The following is a 25,560-nucleotide window of genomic DNA, read 5'->3' on the forward strand; positions in this document are numbered from 1 at the left end:
TTCAGAGCTCACTTTCGATATGTATGATCTGTGATATACATTTTTCATAATTTCAGAATATGCAATTTTTCTTACTTTATGGAAGTGAGAACAAGGTTGAGTCTGCTCTGTATTTTTTTAATGTGGAAGATAGGTGTGATATAATGAAGCTGAAAAAGGAAGATTAACAGATACTTGAAAAGAGTATGTGGTTTGAGTTGCATTTTAAGTAATGGTGGCAAATGTATTCAGATTCATTAATATTTTTTCACCAAGCCCAAATGTATACCGTTGGGGCTAGGAGTACAGGCTGTGGCCTTGGAACAAAGTGAAGCTAACTAGTCCACATGGAGATCAAACCCCAGGACCATGGTCTCAATTAGCATCATACTTCAACCAATTGGAAGCAGGCCAACTACCAGGCAAAATGGCTCATCCCCAAAATTGATAGAATCATATCAATATGGAAAATTGGTTGGTGTCAACATAGGAATTCATGGATGGACAAAAATAGTAAGTGATTGTGATGCACCAGGTTAGTGTAGCTGCAATTACGCTTGTAAATCATTGTTTTACTTATGTAAACATTTTTACAGATTTACAACTAGCGAAAAAAAATCAAATAATGTGTTGACCTATTTGTGTAAGTGAAAGTAAATTTATATACTTTTCTTTTAGTCCTGCTATTAACTCTTGCATTCTTTTTTTACTCTCCCTCAGACCATATATTGTGATTATAGTCTCTGCTGAGGAAGATGGAAACACAACTCCCTTTGAATAATAATAATAATTCTACTTGATGTACAGAACCGGATTGCAAGAGAGTTTAAAGTGCTCATTACCCCTTGTGGGAACCTTTTTAGTATCTTTTAAGTGTATGGAACCACTGCTGCAACCACGCCACCTGAAGCTTCAGCTACACTGAAACTTCATAACAAAACTTACCCTCCTTTTTTTCTAATTTTTACTGTCACTGCAATTTGAGCATGTTAATTTGTTTAACAATACTCATTTCTTAAAGATTACTTTGATATTTCTGTGCAAAAAATAAAATTGTGGCATAATTCAGTGACTTGTGGTCTTAGTTTCTGCCCGTTGCTAAACATGGCTTTGTTTTCTGACTTGATCTTGAGATTTTGGACCCATTATTAATAAGTCTTGTAGACATTCTACTGTATAACAGATGAAACTGGTATGTAAAGATTCTGTTATATATAATTAGTAAATTGATAGCTCATTAGTTATGCAGAAGCTGACTAGATGACTTTATAGACTTTGATAGACTTTGAGGTCTCTGGCTATATGTAAATGATATTTCCCCTTCTAGGTATTTTTCTTTTTTCTTTTTTTTTTTTCATTTAACAAAATATTCCAACTTCCTTCTGAATAGCAGATAATAACCATGCTCCTCCCTTGGGGCCTATAATAATATTTTGTTGGATTTGTTGATGGTTATGAAACAGATGCTTTCTTTGGGTCATTCTCTATCTATGTAATATTCCCTAAAATGATTAGATCTCCCATATGTAGTATTGTATAATAATTCCTTAATGAATTGTATTAATGATAGAGGCTGTAGGTAATGTCAGGACTCTTAAGTTTATTGTTGTCCTTAGAATTGTCTCTTTTTCCTTTATTATCTTAAAATGATTGCACCTTATAAGAATAAAAAAGTTCACACCAATTTAAGGACTTAGTCGTGAAAAGGGAGGAAGGTAAAAATGGAGCTTTTCCTATTCTACAGGCTTAGTCAAGCTTGTGGTCCAGTAATGGTTAGGAAAGGCAGTTAAATGGTGTTGAGTGTTCTGCTAATGCCTACATTTCATTCTTGTCCTTGTTTACAAATTGACCCTATCTTCCATTTTTCTTCTGCTCACATTTCTTTTGCTTTCTTTTTCCCTGCTTATTACATCAGTGGCATCATTGGCATTGCTTTAATTCTGCTGTTCACACTCAGTGGCAAAGCTTTACTAGATCCTTATTCATATCACTTTTCTCATGCTAATTTACTTGCCTAGATATCTAAGAAGTCAGGTAAGCATTAGCTCTTTGTTGACTGAAAAATCATAAAGCTTGCTGGATACTGATTTGGGAAGGTTTACCTGCATTTCATTTATTGTCTGTCTTTCCCTTGTTCATTTATTACAGCATTTTGAATAATTTACATACCCACCTTTCTTCATGTCTTTCCTGTGGTTTAGCTCTATGCTCTTTTCTAAAGCTAGGAATGGGAACCAAGATCTTAATACATAGAAAATGATAGTTATATATTTCTGCAGTCAAATATTAGAAACTATAATGGCTCTGGTTTTTGTTTTGATCATTTTATGTCACATACTATTTTAGAATTAACTTATTTATATTCATGTTTTGTAACATTTTATTTCAAGGGAAAGTTTTTATGTTACTTTGTTTCCATGTTGTTTTTTCCTAGAGGAATAGTTTCTGTATTACAGTAAATAATCAATGGAAAAATAGGACTCAGTATATAGAAATTATCTTTGTAGGCACCATTAAAGTATACACATACTGCATGAAGTGAGAAAAGATTCGTATTATGCTCTTTGGGCCTTTTTCTGTCAGATTTTTAAGTCAAAAAAATAAAAAGGTCAAATCAGTTTGTATTAAAATCTTTTTAGTAGTATTCTAACTGATGTATAATCTAGAGCATTATTTCTGTATCTCAGGAAGCTGAATATGGTGGGCATGATCAAATAGATTTGTATGATGATGTCATCTCTCCATCTGCAAATAATGGAGATGCCCCAGAAGACCGTGATTACATGGATACTCTTCCACCAACTGTTGGTGATGATGTGGGTAAAGGAGCAGCACCAAATGTTGTCTATACATATACTGGAAAGAGAATTGCATTATATATTGGAAATCTAACATGGGTGAGTCAAACTGACATGAGTTCAGTTATTGGTAATTGATTTTGAACTATTTAATGTTTTTGACTAGAATTTTTTTGTTTTGTTTTATTTTAAAGAGGTTTTTGCTATAAGGGCCCGTGCACTCTCCAGAGGAAAGACAGAGAGAGACAGAAAGCAAGAAATTACCCCCACAAGGGGGATGACCACGCTGCAATCCCTTCTCCATTCCCTTCTCGGGATCTTGGGCACACACTCCTGGGATGAGTTTAAGCCACCGGGTCTGGGACTCGAACGGTGGTTGACTACATGGGAGTTCAGCAGCGTAGCCATTCTGCCAACTGCTGGTCCCAGTGGTTTTTTTGTTTTTTTGGGTTTTTTTTGTTTGTTTTAATAAAAATTTGAATATATGTTTACTTTTGCATTGAGGGAAATAACAAGTACCTTTAAAACAGCTCTAGATCTTTTTTTATGTTACAACTTTCTTTTTCACCTTGGATATACCAATTTTACTAAAAATGCTCACAATAAGGGTCTTAAACCAGGTTTCAGAAGTGTAAGAGAAAGAGACAGTACAACTCATGGTTTAAAAAATAAAGGTCATACGGTTGGTTCTGGCAGTGGTTTTAGGCAATCATATCCCACATGGTTAACTGTATAGTTTAAAACCTTGGCCCCAGCAGCTTGAAAAACATACTGGGTACATTTGTGTTCTGTGCCCAAAATCCCAACAGTGGAAAAATGGAGAAGGGATTGCAATGTGACCATGCCCCATCCTGGGTCTTCCTTGCTGAGTGAGTGTTTGTGTCTTCTGATATATTAGTGTTTGTGCTCTAATTTATATTGTGGTCTTGAGTTTCATTTCTTCTTCTAAATTTCAAATCTGATTAATAGAAATCTTGCTATACATATTATATTTTATTTTGAGTTGTTTATGAGACTGTAAGTTTGGTTGAGAACTACATTAACTGCATGTTCATTTTATGTTTTTATTAGCACTAAATCTTAAATATTCACTATAAGGGTTCCATAGAATTTTTGCATCTCCTTAATTACTACATATTTGAAAATTTTAAATTATATATCTAAAAATTGAAATAAAGCTTAGCATTTTTTTTAACTTCCTTTTCTTTTCTTTTCTTTTCTTTTCTTTTCTTTTCTTTTCTTTTCTTTTCTTTTCTTTTCTTTTCTTTTCTTTTCTTTTCTTTTCTTTTCTTTTCTTTTCTTTTCTTTTCTTTTCTTTTCTTTTCTTTTCTTTTCTTTTCTTTTCTTTTCTTTTCTTTTCTTTACTTTACTTTACTTTTCTTTTTGGAGAGATTTTTTGCTATAGGGCACGTGTGCTCGCTAGACAGCCAGAGACAGACAGACAGAAAGCGAGAAATCACCCCCCCAGGGGGTTGGCCACACCGCAATCCCTTCTCCTCCATTCTCCTCTCTGGATCTTGGGCACGCACCCACGTGCGCCCAGCATGAGTTTTAAGCCACCGGGTCCAGGACACGAACCACAGTCGACTACATAGGAGTCCAGTGACATAGCCATTACGCTAACTGCTGTTCCCAAGCTTAGCATTTTTCTACTTCCTTCATAGTGAATATTTTACTCAAAGGAAACAAAATTTTTTTTACATTTCTTTTAAAACTAATTGTAACCAATCTCTCACCACCCTGTCTGAGCAATCTTTCTAATACTGGCCACAATAGCAGTATAGTTTTAAGAATGTGGTTGCTAAGTAAGATTTTGAATCTTAGCCTTACCAGCAACTAGTTTTGTGACCATGGCATACTTTTAAACCTGTATTGCATTATATGGAAAATGGGAATAAGTAAAAATAGGATTTATAGGGTTTTTAAGAGTTAAATAGTTGACATAAAAAAAGTTGATGGTAGGTACCCAATACAGGTTATTTTTCTGTCTCCATTTTATATTCAAAAGTAAGATAAAATTTATTTAACAAAATGTTTTCCTTTAAAGTGGGAAAGTGACAAGTGAGGTTTTGTTGAAAACTTAAAATAGCCATTTAAAGCTGGAAGTGACTATAAACTCTTAAGAGTAGACATTTATCTCTAAGTGTATGTGCCTTCTAATTTTCAAAACTATTATTTTTTTTTGGAGAGGTTTTTGCTATAGGGCGCGTACGTATGCTCGCCAGAAAAACAGGGACAGAAAGCAAGAAATCACCCCCCGGGGGGATGACCACACCGCAATCCCTTCTCCATTCTCCTCTCAGGATCTTGGTTGGGCATGCACAGCATAGACGCCCAGCGTGAGTTTAAGCTGCCGGGTCCAGGACTCGAACCATGGTTAACTATGTGGGAGTCCAGAAACATAACCATTACGCTAACTGCTGGTCCCCTAGTTTTCAAAACTCTTGATCAGATAAGTTAGATTTCAGATACTTTTGTGCTGTTTGAAAATTGGAGGTACTTAGGTTTCCTTGAGCATTAAACTTCTCTTGCTTATCCTGAATTCATTCTTAAAAACTAAATTGAAACAAAAATCTTGAATGTATTTATGGTAAATCTGGGGGAAAATGTCTTACAGTGGACAACAGATGAAGACTTAACTGAAGCAGTTCATTCTTTGGGAGTGAATGATATTTTGGAGATAAAATTTTTTGAGAATCGGGCAAATGGCCAGTCAAAGGGGTAAGAACTTTGCTTTCTTTTTTTCTCTTGTTTTAATGTAAATTAATAGCTAATGTTAACGGTTTCCAAGTTAACTTTCCTTAAAGTTAATGCTAATTACATATTAAGCAGGACATATGGTTATGTATATTGGAAGGTTTTGGGCCAAAGATTTATGCTCTTTTTTCATACATACCCTGTTTTTGTGATCCAAAGTAATCCTGGATGAAACAATTTGTTGACTTAAATAAGGCATTTAATTAAAGGTTCATATTAAGTATTAAGGAGGAAAGGGTTTTTAAACTTCTAGATTTCCTCCGGGAAATATGTAGAATATTTTATAACTGTCTAACAAATTGATACTTAATTATTTTTTAAACTTTTTTTTTTTTTAAGAGGTTTTTGCTATAGGGCGCATGCACTCACCAGAAAGAGATAGGAAATGAGAAATTACCCCTTAGGGGGGATGGTCACGTCGCAATCCCTTCTCTGTTCTCCTCTGGGGGTCTTGGGTACGCATGCACACGCACTCGGTGTGAGATTAAGCCGCCCGGTCCAGGACTTGAACCATGGTTGACTACATGGGAGTTCTGCAACATAGGCATTACACCAACTGCTGGTCTCTTGAACTTGTTTTTCTTGGTTGAGATAGTCATATGTCATAAAATTCAATCATTTAAAGTATAAAATCCAGTGATTTTCTTTTTAAGTGTATTTAAAAAGCTGAGCAACCATTGTGATTAGTTCCAAAACATTTTGTCACCCCAAAGAAAAACCCTTTGACAGTAACTTCTATTCCTTCTCTCTCCATCTGCTGGCAACCACTAAGGTACTTTCTATGAATTTGCTTATTCCAGACATTTTATATAAATGATAGGGTCTTTTTTGTTTGTTTGTTTAAAATTATTTAATTTTATTTAATCATTCGTTTATTTTAATTTGACTAGCGAGAGACACAGAGAGGGGTGGAGAGAGTAAGAAAGCAGGCCACCAGGTTCAGGACCTGAACCATGGTAAACTGTGTGGAAATGTCTAGTGCCTTAACCACTGTCCCACCTGCTGGTCCCATAAAAGATAGTTTTTGAGGTTCATCTATATTGTAGCATGTATCACTTGCTTTTCATGACTACATAATATTATATGAATATTGCACTTTTTTTTTTTTTTAAAGAGGTTTTTCCTGGGATCCAGCAGTTAGCGTAATGGCTGTGTCACTGGACTCCCACGTAGTCGACTGCAGTTCACGTCCCGGACCCGGTGGCTTAAAAACTCACGCTGGGCGCGTGTGCGTGCGTGCCCAAGATCCCAGGAGGAGAATGGAGAACGGATTGCGGCGTGACCATCCCCCCTGGGGGGTGATTTCTCGCTTTCTGTCTCTATGTCTCTCTCTCTCTCTGTCTGGCGAGCGCACGCGCCCTATAGCAAAAACCCCTCAAAAAAAAAGAGGTTTTTTTCTTAGGGTTTGTGTGCTCATTAGAGAGAGAGAGACAATGAGAGGGAAAGTGAGAAAGCACCCTCCGGGGGAATGGTAATGCTGCAGTACCTTTTCCTCCATTCTTTCAGGATTTTGAAGATGCACACACACACATCCAACATGAGTTTCAAGTCTCTGGGTCCAGGACTCAAGTGGTCAGCTCTTTGGGAATCCATTGACATAACCGCTATGCCAACTGCTGGCCCAGCAGCACTTTTTAAATACATTCATTAGTTGATGGACATTTGGACTATTTCCACGCTTGGCTATTAAGAAAGATACCCCTATGAGTATTTGTGTACCAGTTTTGCGTGAAGATACATTTCAGTTTTATTGGGTTTATACCAAGGAGTAAAATTACAGTGTTGTATGGTAACTTTGTATTTAATATTTTGAGGTATTGCCAAATTGTTTGCCAAAGTGGCTGTGCTAACTTATATTAAAAAAAATTATTAGCAATGTGTGACGGTTCTAGTTTCTCCACAGCCTCACTTAACACTTGTTCATTGCCTTTTATTGTAGCCATCCTAGCAGGTGTGAAATAGTAGTAATCTCATTGTGGCTTTGGTTTTTACTTCCCTTATGGCTAATGATGTTGAGCTTCTTGTTTTTTAAGCTTTACTTTATTTACTTATTTTAATTTGACCAGAGAGGAACAAAATGAGAGAGATAGAGAGGGAAAGCGAGAGAGCAAGACACCGGGTCTGGGACTCAAAGCACGGTTGGCCGTTTGGGAATCCTGCACCCTTAACCACCACACCATCCGTTGGCCCAAGCCTTTTCATGGTGACAAGTGAAAATAATCCAAATGTGTATGAACTGGTGGATATTAGAAAGGAAAATGTGATATATCTATAAAGGAGTTATTATTTAACTATAAAAAGAAATGAAATCTTGATAAATGCTGCAAAATGGATGAGTGCTGAAGGCATGCTAAGTGTAAAAGCCATTCACAGGGCTATATTATATGATTACATTTATGTGAAATGTACAGAATAGGCAATCGATAGAGACGCTAGATTTAGTGGTTTCTTAGGGATGAGGAATAGGAGGAAATGGAAAGTGACGGTTAATATAGAGTTTCTTTTCAGGGTGATGAAAATGCACTAAAATTGATTGTTATATTGGTTGTAAAATTCTGAAGGTACTGAGAAGAGTGAGCTGTACATTTTCTTTTAAAATTTGCTACAGTGCACTTGCTGAAGAGAGACAGCTGTGCAGGGGGCATTTGGTGAGAAAGCACCTGGGGGGAAGGCCACACTGCAGTCCCTTTTCCTCCACACTCAGGATTTTAGGCACACACACTCAACATGTGCGATGTGTCTTTCAAGCCACTGGGTCTGGGACTTAATCATACACATTCGACCACTTGCAATCCAGCGCCTTAAGAACTTAAGTTGTTTTTTTGTTTTTTGTTTTTTTTGTTTTTTTTGAGAGGTTTTTGCTTTAGGGTGCGTGCGCTTGCCAGGCAGAGACAGAGAGACAGAAAGCAAGAAATCACCCCCCAGAGGGGATGGACACGCCGCAATCCATTGTCCTCTCAGGATCTTGGGCACACACGCACACGCGCCCAGCGTGAGTTTAAGCCACCAGGTCCGGGGCTCGAACCGCGGTTGACTACGTGGGAGTTCAGCGACATAGCCATTACGCTAACTGCTGGTCCCAAGAACTTAAGTTTTAAGCCACTGAGTCTGGGATTCGATCCGTGGTCACCTAGATGAAAATAAATTTAGACTATTTTCTGTTTTTTTCTAATTTGAATGTTGCTAGAGGGCACATAATGCCCATTGGAGAGAGAGGGGAAAATGAGCATGCTCCCCTAAGGGATGGTCACACTGCAGTTCCCTTCTCCATTTCTCCTTGAGGGATTTTGGACACCCAAGGACATGAGCCTGGGGTGGTTTTTTTTTGTTGTTGTTGTTGTTTGTTTGTTTGTTTTTAAGCCACTGAAACTCGAACCATTTAGTTGGCCATGTGGGATCCAGCCTGTCTTAACCACGGGCCCAGACTTTCCTTTTAAAGAACAGTTAACATTCACTTTCTACCATTGTCCTTTTCAACTCCTCTTAGGTTTGCACTTGTTGGTGTTGGATCTGAAGCATCTTCAAAAAAGTTAATGGATCTTTTGCCTAAAAGAGAACTTCATGGTCAGAATCCTGTTGTAACTCCATGCAATAAACAGTTCCTGAGTCAGTTTGAAATGCAATCCAGGAAAAGTAAGCAGCCCCTCAGCTCCTTTTATTAAAAGATGTGTGCTTTAACCAATGTTGCTAGCATTTGTTAGGGGTTATATTAGGGAAGTCAAAATATTTAGCTCATTGGAAAATCCATTCTTCTTATTTGACTTAAACGGTGGTGATCACTGTGGACCCATATGTAAGAAACCTGTTCTCATCCCAGTTTTCTCTAGATGCTGTAGACCTAATATGCTGTACAATGGGTACAAGTTCAGTAGTGTTACCATTCTTGCTTGCCCTGTCATTTCCATTTTAGAGAGAGGAAGAACTACATTCTAATACTTAAATTGAATGAAAGCTGTATGGATGTGTATCATGGTGGGGGAGAGAGCAGTGATGACCAGAACATTAATTTTTTTGTTTTTTTTTTTCTGCTTGGCACCAAGACCTTTCACCACTTGGTAAAGTGAATATGACACTTAGGAATGCTATTGTTCAAAGAGATAAGAAAGATGATCATGTAATAAACAGAAATTCAAGGTTTTTTAAATGTTTTAACGTATAAGACTTAAAATATGTTAAAAATTTATATCATCTATGCTACTGAAATTTAAAGTCTGTTGAAGAATTTTGGTCTTGGCTGCTTCGAAAGTACTGGTATTTAGAAAGTACTTCATTGGAAATACATTTAAACCTGGGTATTTTGAAACTTCTAAGAATTTAAATAGATGTGAATGGTTTTTAAACCAGGACTACTTCTCTAGTTTGCCTGGTCCTAAGTATCTGCGGGTTATGTATAATATGTGTGAATTTTGAAATAGAGTTGTTTCTAATAGCAGTGGCTACATTCCAGAGAACTGTTTTAATAAGTGCTATTTATGAGTATTTGGATATTTGCAGCTACACAGTCAGGACAAATGTCTGGGGAAGGTAAAGCTGGTCCTCCAGGAGGCAGTTCACGTGCAGCATTTCCACAAGGTGGTAGAGGACGGGGCCGTTTTCCAGGGGCTGTTCCTGGTGGGGACAGATTTCCTGGGCCAGCAGGACCAGGAGGGCCACCCCCACCTTTTCCAGGTAAAATTTTTAAAAAATTATCATGGATAAAATGTGTCTACCTAATCCTCTTTCCTTTTCTCTCTTTTTCAAGTAATGCATTATTAATGTGACTTACTCTCCTTGTTATGCTATTTTTGGAATCCAGGAAATTTGATCAAGCATCTTGTTAAAGGAACTCGGCCTTTGTTCCTGGAAACTAGGATTCCATGGCATATGGGGCACAGCATAGAGGAAATACCCATTTTTGGCCTAAAAGGTCTTTATTTTTCTCCAAACTTGCTTGACTTATATATAGAATATTTACATCCGTCTTATTTTCTTACCTCTTAAAAATCCTTTCAAGACCATTTTTCCTTGTTTCACTTTCTAGCTTGGCATCAGAGTAGAATATAAGGTGGGTGATTTCACTGTAAGAAGTGTGTGTACACTGAAAGATGGAAAATATCTCTAAGCTTTGTAATCTTTTTTATTAGAGTTTTGTTGTAATTTTCCTTAAGCATAAATTGAGCTAATTAAATTTGTAATGATATACTTATTTGTAGTTGCTAGTGTAGCATTTACCATATGTTTTTCATTAAAGAGAAAGAATCTTGGTCTATGAGTTATGCATTAACAGTATAATCTTGGCATATAACGGTAAATATTTTATTATTGAAGTGTTTTTTTTTTTCTCTCTCTCTCTTTCTCTCTTATTCTATAGCTGGACAGACTCCACCACGTCCACCCTTAGGTCCTCCAGGCCCACCTGGTCCACCAGGTCCTCCACCTCCTGGTCAGGTTCTGCCTCCTCCTCTAGCTGGGCCTCCTAATCGAGGAGATCGCCCTCCACCGCCAGTTCTTTTTCCTGGACAACCTTTTGGGCAGCCTCCATTGGGTCCGCTTCCTCCTGGTCCTCCACCTCCAGTTCCAGGCTATGGCCCCCCTCCTGGTCCACCACCTCCACAACAGGGACCACCTCCACCTCCAGGTCCCTTTCCACCTCGCCCACCAAGTCCACTTGGGCCACCCCTTACACTTGCTCCTCCTCCGCATCTTCCTGAACCACCACCAGGTGCCCCGCCGCCAGCTCCACATGTGAACCCAGCTTTCTTTCCTCCACCAACTAACAGTGGCATGCCTACATCAGATAGCCGAGGTCCACCCCCAACGGACCCATATGGCCGACCTCCACCTTATGATAGGGGCGACTATGGGCCCCCTGGAAGGTAAGATAGTATGTATTTATGGAGGTATTTGATAAAGAATAAGAGCAGTGACCTTTTTTTTTTTTTAACTGCATTGTAGATATGTAAATATTTTGTTTCTGTCCTTCAGAAAGATGAGGTTTCTTAACTGTCACTTTATTTCATCTGAAAGGTACTGGTGTAAGAATGTCAAAAGCAGTCGATGTCAATCATTTTGCACTGTTAGAACTAATTTAAGAAATCTGTTGAATACATTTAAGGTTTTTATTTTGTAGGGAACTGGATACTGCAAGAACACCGTTGAGTGAAGCCGAGTTTGAAGAAATCATGAATAGAAATAGAGCAATCTCAAGCAGTGCTATTTCAAGAGCTGTGTCTGATGCTAGTGCTGGTTTGTATATATCTTCTGGTTCAGTGTTATTTATGTCACAGGTTGACTATCCTTTATTTGAAATGCTTGGAACCAGTGGTCTTTGGGTTTAGGATTTTTTTTTTTTAATTTTGAAATACTTGCACACACATATTGGGAAACCTTGGGGATGGAACCTGAGTCTAAATCTGACATATGTATAATCTGAAGGTGATTTTATATGGTATTTTTGAGTTGGCAGTATTTTGACTTTGACCCATCACATGATATCAGGTGTGAAATTTTCCACTCATGGGTGGTATGTTGGCATGGAAAGTGTGTTAGATTTTTAGAACATTTCAGATTTTTGGATTAGGGATGCTCATCCTGTATTAGGAATGACCTAAAAACTCAAGTACAGTCTTGGTGATAGGTCATTCACATGTGAGTAGTTCTTATATTCCCAGATCTTTACCTATTTATTTTTAAAGTATTGAGGACCAGCTGTGGTTGCTGGGCAGTAACAACACTGTGATGCTGAGGCCATTTGGGAAGGTCTGGGTTCATGTCCTAGGTCTCTCTCTGTATGCTGGGCACAAGCATGCACATATTCATGATTGTAGCTGGGCTTAGGCTTGGGTTAGGGTCATGGCATGAAGACCCCCTGTTGGGGCTGCCTAGATCTTATCTCTGTCTCTCTGCACCTCTCTATTATGGAAGAAATAAATAAACTTGGGGGGGGAAAAAAAAAAAGTGAAGGCCTAGCCCCATTGGCACAGGAATAACATAATACTCTGTACTGTCGGAAACCATTTGGAAGATTTACAGTTTGATTTCTAGGTCAACCTATGCATGGCTATGATCTGGCTTGCCAGGAAATGCTAGCGAGAAGATTGCAGAGTTGCAAGACCCTGTCAGGAGGGTCCTTTTCTCTCTCCCTTATTCTGTTATGACAGGAAGAAATAACTTAAAATTTAAAAAAAAAAAAAAAAAAAAAAAAGCTGAAGATGTGAAAGCCTAGTGGAAAGTCTAATGGAAAGACTTTTAGGTTAAAGTGTGTTAGCTTTGATATTTAATGGTTTAGGGGCCTTATGGCAGCTCATTTATACTCACATTTGCAGAAAACATCTTCCACATAGCTATAATAATAACAAATTGTCAACTTCATGAGCATGAAAGCTTTTTGCAAGTGGTAAAATACTAAAAACAGATATCCTCTGTGGTTTAAAAGTACAATTCATTTGTAAAATACTCTGTTGGTTTCTCCCCAAGCAATTTGACAGTATTTTGAAGATAACATTTGTTTGACATCAGTCCCTTTCATTTCCCCCACAGGTGATTATGGGAGTGCTATTGAGACTTTGGTAACTGCGATTTCTTTAATTAAACAATCCAAAGTGTCCGCTGATGATCGTTGCAAAGTTCTCATTAGCTCTTTGCAAGATTGCCTTCATGGGATTGAGTCTAAGTCATATGGTTCTGGATCAAGGTAAAACTTTCCTGTCTCATGTCTATTAAAAGCATTTTGTGTGAAACTTTAAAATAGCATTTGATTTTACTTAGTATTTCTAGCAGCCAGAGATATATATATTTATATATAAATAAATAGGTACTAGGTGTTTGTTTAAAAGCATTCAAAGACTTCTTACTATAAAGTAAGACTGTAAGACTGTAAACATAGGCTCTGTGTATTATAGTTCTGACTTTTTTTTTTTTAGCCTCTTGTATCTTTCCACTTACTATTCTCTATCCTTATTCTCTCATCTTTTCCGCTGGACACATCAAGCATTGATCACCTCACTGATTTTTGTACTTGATAATCTTTCTACTTGGAACCCTTTTCCCTGGCTCTTTACTACCTGACTTTTTAAAATTTGACCAGAGCAAGACACAGAGAGAGGGAAACTGGGAAAGCAGGAAAGCAAGCCACCAGGTCCTTCCAGGATTTGAACTGCCGTCGGCCATGTGGGAGTCCAGCATCCCAGTCACCATGCCACCGGCTGGCCCCAACTACCTGACTTTTTATCTTAAATGTCTCAGTTTAACTTCTTAGCAATCTTGTCCCAGGTTAATCTCTCATTACCATTCTGTTTATTTCTTTCATAATATTTACCATAACCTAGTTGTTATCAGTGCACATTTCTTCTCATTAAAACACAGATGATTGGTGTTAGGAGCTTTCTTTTTCTTTCACTCTAATGCCTAAACAGTGCCTGGTATAGAACGAGTGCTAAACAAATAACAGCTTCAATGAGGGAGTGAAAGAATGATTTTTTTTTTTTAATTAGGTAGTTCCCTTTACCCTTACTAACTTTGAAACTTTATATACCTTTAAAAAAAGATAGATCTTGAAGAAATCAAATAAGCAAAAAAAAAAAAATAAAAAGGTAGATCTTTAATCTTTGTATGATACTCTTTTTTTTTTTTTTTTTTTTTTTTTTTTTTTTCCTTTTTTTGGGAGAGGTTTTCTCTATAGGGTGTGTGCGGCGGTCACCAGACAGACAGAGAGAGATATAGAGACAGAAGGCGAGAAATCACCCCCCAGGGGGGATGGTCACGCTGCAATCCCTTCTCCTCTCGGGATCTTGGGTATGCACGCACGCACACGTGCCCAGCGTGAGTTCTAAGCCACCGGGTCCAGGACGTAAACCGCGGTCGACTACATGGGAGTCCAGCAACATAGCCATTACGCTAACTGCTGGTTCCCGTGTATGATACTCTTAAGTATGTTTTCAGTGAACTTTATCTGGTAGTGTAGAGTCATGAAGTTAGGGAAAGGAGCTTGTCTTTTTTTTTTTTTTTTTTTTTTCCTTAAGAGAGATTTTTGCTGTAGGACACGTGTGTTTGCTGGAAAGACAGACAGAAAGCGAAAAATCAGCCCCCAGGGAGGTATGGCCATGCCATGGTCCCTTCACCATTCTCTCAGGATTTTGGGAGCCTGCAGCCCAGTACCCAAACCATGGTCAACTGTGTGGGGTAGCTTATATGCATGTGTGCCCAAAGTCCCAAGAGGAGATGTAACCATTACTACATCAGCTGGTCCTGAAAGGAGCTTGTCTTTGGTATGGTCCCCAACTTTAAAATTACTACCTTTCTCTTTTTAAGTTTTTAAGTCCAAACAGAAATTTGTTCAAAGAGCTTAACACCTAATAACATAAGTGTAGCTGTCTGCTGAAGAAATACAAGATAAAAAATATTATTTAAAATAATAGTAGTTACTCCTTTTTTTCTTTCAAATATTCTCTAAATTTTAACTTCCTTTTTGTCTTTTATATTACTTTTAGGTATTACTATCTAAACTTTAACCTTGGGTAAATTATATGTTTAAAAACACTTAATGAAACATTTCTGCTTATTAAATATTAATGTGAATACTATACTGATTTTTTTCTACTTGTCATAGTTATTAGGTTTCTTCTCTTCCTCCTAAACATATATACATTATTAGAAAGTTTTTCAGTGGAGTATAGTGCTCCTGATGAACCATATTTTTGGTTAGTTAGAAATATAAAATTGATATGGAGGACCAGCAGATAGCATAATGATTATGTTGTTTTACTTGCCTGTAGTTGACCATGGTTCAAGTCCTGGACCTGGTGGCTTAAAACTCAGGCCAGTCATGTGTGCATGCATGCCCAAAGTCCCAAGAAGAAAAGGAGCTGTAGTTTGGCCATCCCCCCTAGGGGGATGATTTCTCACTTTCTGTCTCTATGTGTCTCCGGTGAGTGTACCTGCCCATAGCAAAATTCTCAAAAAAAAAAAAAAAAAAATAGACACATACATATATAAAATTGATAGTTTTGTACAGGTTTGGTAACAGGTGATAGTTTATATATATTTAAACCTCAATTGTATGTTGAGCAAATTTTATATCTTTTTAAAAGCTTATTTTTTAGCTCGTGCTTTGAAATTTTCCTTTTTTTTTTAACCTTTGTGTTTGTTCATTCAGTAAATACTCTTGTTTGTTTTAGGCTGTTAGTTTCAATAGATGATATTTATTTCCATGGTATATCTAGCTGTAAGTTTTTTGATGAATTTTTAAGTGAAATTTCAGGGGCTGGCACATGGTATGGTGATTAGCTCACTAGATTCCCACACATCCAACCACAGTACAAGTCCTGGACCTGGCAGTTTGCTTTCCCACTCCCTTTATTTCTCTATCTCCCTCTGTGGTCAGATTCTAAAAAATAGTAGCAAATAAGTAAATAATTCTTTAAAAACAAAACAAAACAAAAACAAAAATCTCAGGTGCCAGATGGTTGTTAAGGTGCTGGATTTCTACATTGCTGACTGCGGCTTGAGTCCCAAGTCTGATGGCTTGCTTTCTCACTTTCCCTCTCTTTCTCTGTCTCTCTTGTGAGTGTATGTTCCCTAAAGTAAATTATAAAATAATAATAATAAATCAAGTACTTCTTTAAAAATATTTAAAAAACAAAAGAAATTTCAGGTTCATGCATGTTGATGAGTTGGTAAGTCATTATTGGCAGATCAAGGTAGTCAGTATAAAGTAGATTTATAAATAATTTTTAAACACCAGCATATTGAATATTTTTTCAAGTTGTTTAGTTTGGTGTCTGAATTAATCCAGTAATTTCTTTTAGAAGACGTGAACGATCAAGAGAGAGGGACCATAGTAGATCGCGAGAAAAGAGTCGGCGCCATAAATCCCGTAGTAGAGATCGTCATGATGATTATTATAGAGAGAGAAGCAGAGAACGAGAGAGACACCGGGATCGGGACCGAGATCGGGACCGAGAACGTGATAGAGAGCGCGAGTATCGTCATCGTTAGAAGGTGGGTATTTCTGGCTCCTGTTCTATTTAGTGTATGTATTATAACAGTAATTATAACTGCAGGGCTATCGTTTATACAGTATAAACCTACATTTTAAATGACCCAGCTACTTATTCTGAATTTAGTTTTCTGGAACATTAGAGATAGCAGGTAAGTAATTACAGGTAAAATTTTTCACCTTTTTATACTTGAATATTGTTTTGCAGAGTTAGCACTTTTAGGTTTCAGATTGTTAATGGTCTTCACAAAGCAAAAAAAAATAATCAAGAGGACTCATTGTGTACTTCTAAAATCTAAAAAATTTGAGATTCTTGTAATCACATACATAATTTGCATGTTATTTAAGATATTTAAACTGTAAAATACAAGAATAAAAATCCAAGCACATAATATGTATACTATGTGTGTGGATTTAAAAAAATAAATTCAAAGTTTCTTACTTGAACTAATTAATTACATTTGTCTCTAGACTTTTTTTTTTCTCTAGACATTTTAAAGAAATTCTTAAATACAGTATATTATACAGGAGGATGTTTTCTCAGCTTTGAAAGAGCGTTTTTCCTAAAAAAAATTTTTTTTTTTTTTTTTTTTTAAAAAAGACAGTTTTTCTGGTATCTGGTTTTTATTTTCAAAAGAGGCAGTATCCTTTAATTTGGAAAAAAGATATGAAAGTTACTCAAAATGGGCTCAGGATACTCTATATCTTAACATTTTAAATTGTGTCAAGCCAGACATCTCAGGTTAGAATTACTTGAAATAATTTTCTTTGATGTTTCATTCATAAACCATAATCATTGTCTTTTTTTCTGTATTTTAAAACTATTTCTTGTGTACATTTTCCATAAAATGGGAAAAGATTTTAGAAAGAGTTTTTTTTAAAAAAAAATTTTTTTTTTTTTTTTTTTTTAGAAAAGACAGTTTTTCTGGTATCTGGTTTTTATTTTCAAAAGAGGCAGTATCCTTTAATTTGGAAAAAAGATATGAAAGTTACTCAAAATGGGCTCAGGATACTCTATATCTTAACATTTTAAATTGTGTCAAGCCAGACATCTCAGGTTAGAATTACTTGAAATAATTTTCTTTGATGTTTCATTCATAAACCATAATCATTGTCTTTTTTTCTGTATTTTAAAACTATTTCTTGTGTACATTTTCCATAAAATGGGAAAAGTCTGTTTATGCTTCCATTTCCACATGTAATTTTATTTTTATATTTGTAAACAGCATTTATCATGTGAAGGGTTGGGGGGGCATTAAAATGCTTTTACATGTAATAAAAAGGTTATTCTGTAAACAAAAAATATACTTTTTATATGTTGGTGGCATATCCAAATTAAATTAGGCTAAAAGAAACCTCTGATAGTTAAATAACTCTTTATGCCATTCTTGTCAGTAACTATGGGAAACTTACTGAAAACTTAGTCATATAATTTGTTAGTGTTTAAATTGTTATGGTCAAAATCAAAGGCATTATTAAGTGTATGTAATTCTTTGACAGAATTGCAATTTTTTTAACTGGAACAGATAACATTACAGCAAATCAGATTTTTTTTAAATACTGTTTAGAATATAAGCATGTAAGTCACTTTTATGGATTACATATTTATAGTCTTAAGGGCTTTTTGAAGCAACAAGGCCAGTTTTAATAATTTCCTTGCATTTTGAGTATGTAGCTTGAACATTAATCAGAACTAATTTTTATCTTTAATTTCTATGCATTGTTTAACAAAATTTATTATAAATAATTTTCAGAATATTTTTTGACTATGAGGCAAAACATTTTCACTTTTAAAATGAAGTTTATTAAAATCGATAGTTTTTGAATGTAAGAGTTGAATGTTTTATCATGTAACTCTAAACACCAAATTTTGAAGATGTAGTGCTCTTTCCTCCATAACTAATACATCTGATCCCATCTTATGAAAAAATTTTGTCCATCAGTTGTTTAAGGTGGATTATGCCCAGTATTATTTGAAATGCTTAATTGCATCAGTCATTTCATTTATAGGAAGGTATAGGTCCTAAAAGTTAACATTTTTTGAGACTTTGCAAGTTATCGACAGCTTCTACTTCCTGAAGGCATAATAATGAAACTTCAATACATTTTTTTATTCATTTCTAAAATTGGATGTACCCATCAAGCGGCCTCTAGGCCAATTTATACCCAAAGTTAGTTAATTACAGTTTTCTTTCTGGTTTTAGTAAAACTAGCATAGTCAAGCAAGTAAACTCCTAGAAGTTCATTATTTTAAAATACTTTTAATTAACTAATAGTACATTCCAGTTATGGGTACACCTAAATATATCATACTTGAGTTTCATTACATTCAGACATAAATTATGAATTCTTAATGTGCAAACTACTGTTGATGTTTTTCTTAATCACTGATGTACCATACCAAAATTCCCATGTTTTGTTTGTACATTAATCAGAACTGAGTTGTAATATTGTATGTGCCTTCATCCAAGCAAAATTTTTATATAAGCATTCCAGTGCAAAAAAATTATGTTATCCTGAATTATTGTACTTTTGCTATACCAAACAGTATTTATTGTGGATATAGACGTGATCTAAGGGGTGGTGACTTGGATTAAGTATATTCAAGTGAAAACTATTGAACAAACCCAAACCAATTTTATCATTATTAAAATAGGTCTCTTGTTGACCTCTTTAGAAGTTTTAAAATATGAGTCCTTTTGAGCTTTCATGTGTATCATAATTGTACTAAATGGAGTAAATTACTTGAAAGCTAAAGTGAATCTCATTAGTAAGTCTGTATACAAATAAAATAATGGTGTTATCTAATACGGAAGTGATGAATTGCAAAAAGGGCAAGTTCTTAATTTAACTGGAAACTTAATAATGTTGGCAAGCTGTTAATGTCTGTTTCATCTTAATTTTTTTGTGTTTGAACTGTTGGTAATGTTAATTGCATTTTCTCATTATAAAAAATGTATTAATTTTTCTGAAAGCATTCAATATCTGAGTTCATATACATATTTTAACAAGAAAATACCAATATTGTAAATTTCAATATGTAAATACATTCTGCTTCCTATTCTGTAATTTCTACCTCTATTCTCAGACCACTCTGAGCAAAATAAAGAGCAGTCAGTCCTTTAGGATTGTTTACTTCATGTAGAAATAATACTACTTTCATAATTTTCTTTTCTTTTTGGTTGCATTCCTCTTATTACTTGTTTAGTACAGCTTTACGTAGTAAATTTCTGTTAGTTTATTCTTTGTGTGCCTGAAGAATAGTAAAATCAAATTATATTTTAAATACTTTTAATTTATCTAATCTTAATGTTCCTTTAATTTATGAGGTTTTACATATTCTCAAGTCACTATCCACAGTTCTGATAAAACTTTTAAGCATTGTGTATGGAATCTGGATTAAATAACTATACTTTGCTGTATAATTACTTTTTTCTACCATAAATGTTATGATTTGATATTATTACTGCACGAGATTTAGGATGCTTTACATTGCTTATTTCAGCATATAGCTTTGTATTAATTTGGGGGAGGAACCTAATAAATAAACGATTTGAGGAGGCGTGATGATTAAGGTTACTAGACTCCCACATGGCTGACTATAGTTCCAGCCCCAGACCTGGAGGCTTGCTTTCTCTCTCTATTTCTTGTGAGTGCACGTGCCTTATACTTACAGTAAACTAGAAAGAAAAATAATAAAATTAAAAAAGAGTTCTTTCTTATGGATTAATGTATTTCACTTTTTTTTTTTTAATAGCAATTTTTGCTGTAGGACATGTACACTTGCTGGAGAGACTAGAGAGGCAGAAAGTAAGAAATGACCCCTCGTGGGGAGGGCCATACCACAGTCCCTTCACCCCCGTTCTCCTCTTGGAATTTTGGGCACATGTGTACATGTGGCCAGTGTGAGTTTTAAGACACCAGGTCCGGGACTCGAACCATGGTCCACTGCATGGGAGTCCAGCAACATAGCTGGTATACCATCTGCTAGTCCCTATATTTCGCCTTGTTAAGAGTTAGTGTTGCTTGGAGGCATTTGTGAAAATTAAATTCTCTTTAATTACCTGATAAATAATGCTGATTATAAGAAAATTTAAAGTAACTTCTGCTCTACGGTCATCTGAGATTTGCCCAACATTTTCCATCCTTCTGTTTCCTTAATAGTTTCCCCTGTATCTTAACTACTCTGTTTTATCTGGGTATGCTAATTCTCATTTCTTTAGCTCTAATTTTCCGCTGACTTTTAGTATGTTTGCAAAACATCTTGACTACATAGCTCTTTTAATTGAAGTGATAAGAGCAGGTAGGAGGTAATCCCTTGAGTGGATGTATAGTGTGTTTTGCTCACTGTGGTTTAAGAATATAGTTTTGCTTACAAATGATTAATGTTCTCTTGTTTTAAAAAATTCAGTGCCAGTGTAAGTCACCTTGCTCTCTCACCCTCATCTCAGTGTTAAATTTACTACCATTGTTTCAATTTGTAAATTAGATGGTTTTGAATAAATAATGTTTTTGGTGAATATTTTAGTTAGCATTGTTTAAAGAAAACCTAATATCAAAAAAAATGGCAGAAGGTGCTATTTATGCTATCTCAATTTATCAATTTGCTTTCTGTGATAGCAGAAAGTTCTCACTGTGAATTCTAAATAGCAAATGTGTTTTGAATTTTTTTTTTTTTCTGAAATTTTTGGGGGACAAAGCTGTTTTTTTTTTTTTTTTTAAATGAGGAAGTTTATTCCTACTTTTCAGTGGATTGCCTAGAGCAAAAAGTTTGTATATGTTTTATAGATTAAGATGTTTTAGTCAAAATGAGGTAAGTACTATGTCCAGAGGTAGAGATGAGTATATGAAATGTTTTGGTAGCAAGGAACTTTTTGTAAACATCTACAGTGAATAGAATTGTTATTGTATAGTATCTTCTAGTCAACATAGGAATGAATTTTTGTTTTAAAAAGAGCTTGTATTTAGATACTTCTCTTGCCTGCCTCATCTTCATTCTCAGTAAGAGAAATTTTTAAAGGGAGAAGTGAATTTTATTTTTTGAGTTAATAACAGTGCATCTCTAAAATTAGAATTCTTTTAATTCAGTATATGAATATGAAAACCTATAAGACAGCCCTGTCAAATACATATTTTAATCTTTTACTTAAAAGATAAATTTATCATGAGTTTCAATTTGCTGAGATAAGGTTCTAATAGAAACATTTATGATTTGGTTAATTATGAATTGATCTTACATTACCTCAAAATGTAGATACTTTTCTGTGTATTAAAATTTTACTTAGTATTCACTTAAGTTTATAGACTCTATTAAGTAGCTGTAGATTCCCTTTTCCGTCTTAGTTTCAACAACTGTTTATATAGGTCTTCCTTTTATAAACTGTTAGCTGAAACAAGTAATTGTGTGGCTTCGACATTAATATTTGACCAAATGGTATTCTGAAAACATGGTCATTGAATGTATTTGTCACTTTTAAGATTCTTTTTGGTATCTTTGCTTATGTAGATGTCTACTCAGAAATTTGAGACTATAATGTGGAATTGCATTGTTGGAAATGGGTTGTGTTGCCTTCAGATTTGCTTGTTTGAGATTGTAAAATTTGTATTTCTAAGCAGATTGATGTACAGTGTTTTAGAAATAGAAATAAAAACTGCCAGAGAATCCCCAGGTTTTATATGTATGTATGGTAAAAATAGATTAATATTAAAGATCTTGTCTATGAAATGTAGTCAGGCAAAGACAGGTGTATTAATTCTAGATAAAGGTGTTAAAATTTCGTGAACAGGACTTTGTGTATAAGAAATAGTAAAATTCTCCACTAGAGTGATAATGATATAAAGTTTGGCAGTGTATGTTTGTTGTTGTTTGGAAGGGTTGAATTTTTTTTTCCTCACTATGACTTTAAATAGTTTTTCTCTCCTAGTGACCTGATCTTTTTTCTGCATCCCTTCCAGCACAACAAAAAACTTAGGGAGATAGCGTTCTTTCTCAGTAAGATTTATGACTTTTTCAATAATTTTTTTCAGAATAAAACATACACCTCTCTTTTTAATACTTTACCAGGTTTTTAAAAGTGCATCGCAAGTAACAAAAATAAAACATTTGAAAGCTACCATTTTAGATTTTTTTTCTACTAAATTAATTTCACTAAGTAGCTTCAGCAACCGAAGATGTAGGGTGCTGCAATTAAAGGTGTTTAAATTAAAAATAGTTTAAGTGCCTGAAAATATGGACATATAGAAACTAAAAAAGTCCAGGAGTATAACCAGTTTTTTTCCCTTTGCAGTTGTAAAATTTAAGTGTCTACTACAAGGCAGTAGGAATGTGTATGTGTACTGAATGTCTTAAGATGCTTACAACCTAGATGGGGAAGAAAAGACAGAAAAGATAAAAATGTATAGTAGCAATGGAAATTTTAATTGTGGAGCAAAAATATTTTTTAAAATTATTTTTTGGCAGAATATCACTAAACATTGTGCCCTTTTGACATATCACTTTATTACTGAAATGATGTCTTGGAATTTATATTTTAAATCTCTGGTGTTTCAGTGATCACTTACATCAAGTCAATTGAATGTTTCTTTTGTGAACCTTTACCTGAAGTTTGCATATATATGTATTCTTAAAATTTTAGTTTATCAAATTTATTCTGTTTTTTTTTTTTCCTCTTTTATGTGAACTTGCAGTGAAATTTATTGTAGATTCCATTTAACTTGTTTTTGGTTAGTTTATATACTACATATTAGCTATTTTAAAATAGGTGGTGGAATAGAGTTGAAAGTAAAGGAAATGTTTCAAATTTGTATTGTCTAAAGATTTGTATGTGGATGTCATTTATTTAATTGTCCATACTGAGCTATCTATAAATTTTATTTATAAATTTTGTAACCTGAAGCACCATTTGATTTATAACAATTTCAGAAGTTCCTGTATGCTGTTAAATAAATACAATTAATTTGTAAAATAGTTCATTGGATTTTATATTCAGCGTAGCATTTAATTGTTAAATGAGTCAACATAGGATTGATATGTGGGTGAATGAAAAAATATTTACAATAAAGTCATCCAGGCATTTTTTATTTATTTTTGTAGTATGCATATTTTAGAAAGTGACTTATGAATGTTTCCATCGTCTCAGAAACAGTAGCTGCCATGATTTAATTTGTTTCGATCATTAAATTTCTAAAGCACTAAATCTTAGAAGAATGAAATCAGACTGTTTTAATCATCATAGAATTGGGAGCATTTCTCCACCACAAAGGCAGCTACTGTTTCAGTTAATTCTTATTTTGTGTTAGAATATTTAACAATGAAGTACTAGATGCACGACTTGTGTATGTATAGTTAAGCCAGCGTTTTTCTGTGTATTATGGGGAATAGCAAAATCTACATCACAAATTTTGACACATTACAGCTGAAGGAAGAGGAACACCTTCCAAGACAAAACAGTCTTCATGGGGGAAAATGACGCTTGTCCAGCAGTTTGCTTCTTGTGATTGAACTGAACCTGTAAGGATTCATGGATAAAGTGGACAGGAATAGATCTGAATAAAGCAAATCTGCACAAATGGTAACCAGTAGCTCTACTTTTATTTTTTATGTTGCTTAACTGTTTTATTTGAAGGAAACCTGTGTGATTTAAAATGTTAAAGCTTTTGCAACTTTATTACTGGTTATATACATTTGGCCATTATAATGTGCAAGCAATTGGAAAAACAAAAGTCAAGTAAATGCTTGTTTTTATAGTAGTTTGTTCTTGTTTAAAAATGTTCATATGATAATGTCTGTAAACAGCACCACTTTGATTACAATAGATGTAGTGTTGTAATAAACTGTTTAATGGGGCTGATGTGTAAAGCTGTTCAAGTTATTTGATGTTTACACCTCAGGGAAAGTCTTGTGTTCAGCAATATCTAAAGATAATGTTACTATGACAACATTTTTACTGTCCTTTAAAAAAGCATTGCAATAGCGTTTTTGGATATGCATTAATCTAATCTTGCGTTCAGTGAATTAAACATACTAATTAAGTGTCTCTTGCCCTTGATTTTGATATTAGAATAGGTGATTACCTGGGTATTTAATATTTCTATATTCTGCTTTTCTAGCTGTTTTTACTTAGTTAGCTTGTGACTTTGCTGAATGGTATATAAACTTGTAAAAACTGAAATTTGAAAGACATAGCAATCCAGTCAGTGTGTTACGGGGTTAAAAAAAAAAAATTGACGTTTTAACATTTTAGTGAAAGCCCATACATATTTGCTACAGTAATGCAGCTTAATTACAGCTCAGATGTTCTGAAACACTGCATTGTGAACTGCTGGCATTGAAGAAATACTTTGACAATTCTGATTTGATGCTGCAGTTACTTGCTGTTTTTTATTGATAATGTTTATGGTTTATTTTTGAAACCATAGACAGTGTATATAAAGCTGTGCTGCAAATAAATGTGAGTAAGGAGAGCCTTAGTTTTACTTTTTGGTTAATGTAGATTTCTGAAGGATGTAATGGTTATAAACATTGGATTGTATTCTCTAGTATGTGTAATGGGAGATAATAGGTGTGCCCTGTCCGCACAGTTTAAGGAATTCTATGTATGTATAGTCGTGCACTCTGTTTATTCATACTAGAATTACTTAGTTAATCAAAGATTTGTTTTCAGACCTGCTTTACATATAGGCCCACATTAAAATCACCTGGCTAGCATGTGTTCTTAGTTGCAATATTAACAGAGGCAGAGTGTTACCTTGACTAGACAGTTTTATAGGGAAGTAATTCTGAATCACTACTTCAGCAATCTGAGTTAAAATACTTAATTTGTTTTTAATATATTTCTAAGATCTGATTATCTTTGAGAGATCTTATGGTAATACACATTGGTTTTTTAAGTATGGCCAAATTTTAGGATAATGCTTGAAGTATTTAGGCGCCCTAGATATTATGTAATGTGCAACTGTAGAAGCCTCCAGAGATTTGCACTGCCATTCTTCCGTTTCATCTTGTCTCTATCAAACTACAACTTAAAAAAATTAGCTGTTTTGAATTGTCCA

At 34.8% G+C, this 25,560-nt stretch overlaps 1 protein-coding gene across 1 annotated transcript in view; it reads left to right on the forward strand.

Moving 5' to 3' along the window:
- The window catches only part of LOC102482209 (cleavage and polyadenylation specificity factor subunit 6), a 29,472-nt gene extending 4,527 nt beyond the window's left edge, over window positions 1-24,945 (forward strand). Inside the window, exons 3-13 of the mRNA XM_027771354.1 lie at window positions 1,998-2,013; window positions 2,646-2,876; window positions 5,395-5,498; window positions 9,022-9,167; window positions 10,029-10,202; window positions 10,330-10,440; window positions 10,885-11,389; window positions 11,644-11,759; window positions 13,053-13,206; window positions 16,319-16,511; window positions 23,925-24,945. Of these exons, the coding sequence (XP_027627155.1) occupies window positions 1,998-2,013; window positions 2,646-2,876; window positions 5,395-5,498; window positions 9,022-9,167; window positions 10,029-10,202; window positions 10,330-10,440; window positions 10,885-11,389; window positions 11,644-11,759; window positions 13,053-13,206; window positions 16,319-16,508 (1,747 nt within the window). The 3' untranslated portion in view covers window positions 16,509-16,511; window positions 23,925-24,945. The remainder of the gene's footprint in view (window positions 1-1,997; window positions 2,014-2,645; window positions 2,877-5,394; window positions 5,499-9,021; window positions 9,168-10,028; window positions 10,203-10,329; window positions 10,441-10,884; window positions 11,390-11,643; window positions 11,760-13,052; window positions 13,207-16,318; window positions 16,512-23,924) is intronic.
- Window positions 24,946-25,560: the final 615 nt, after the last annotated feature.

This window comes from Tupaia chinensis, unplaced genomic scaffold, assembly GCF_000334495.1.
Source record: "Tupaia chinensis unplaced genomic scaffold, TupChi_1.0 Scaffold000208_1, whole genome shotgun sequence".
NCBI lineage: Eukaryota > Metazoa > Chordata > Mammalia > Scandentia > Tupaiidae > Tupaia > Tupaia belangeri.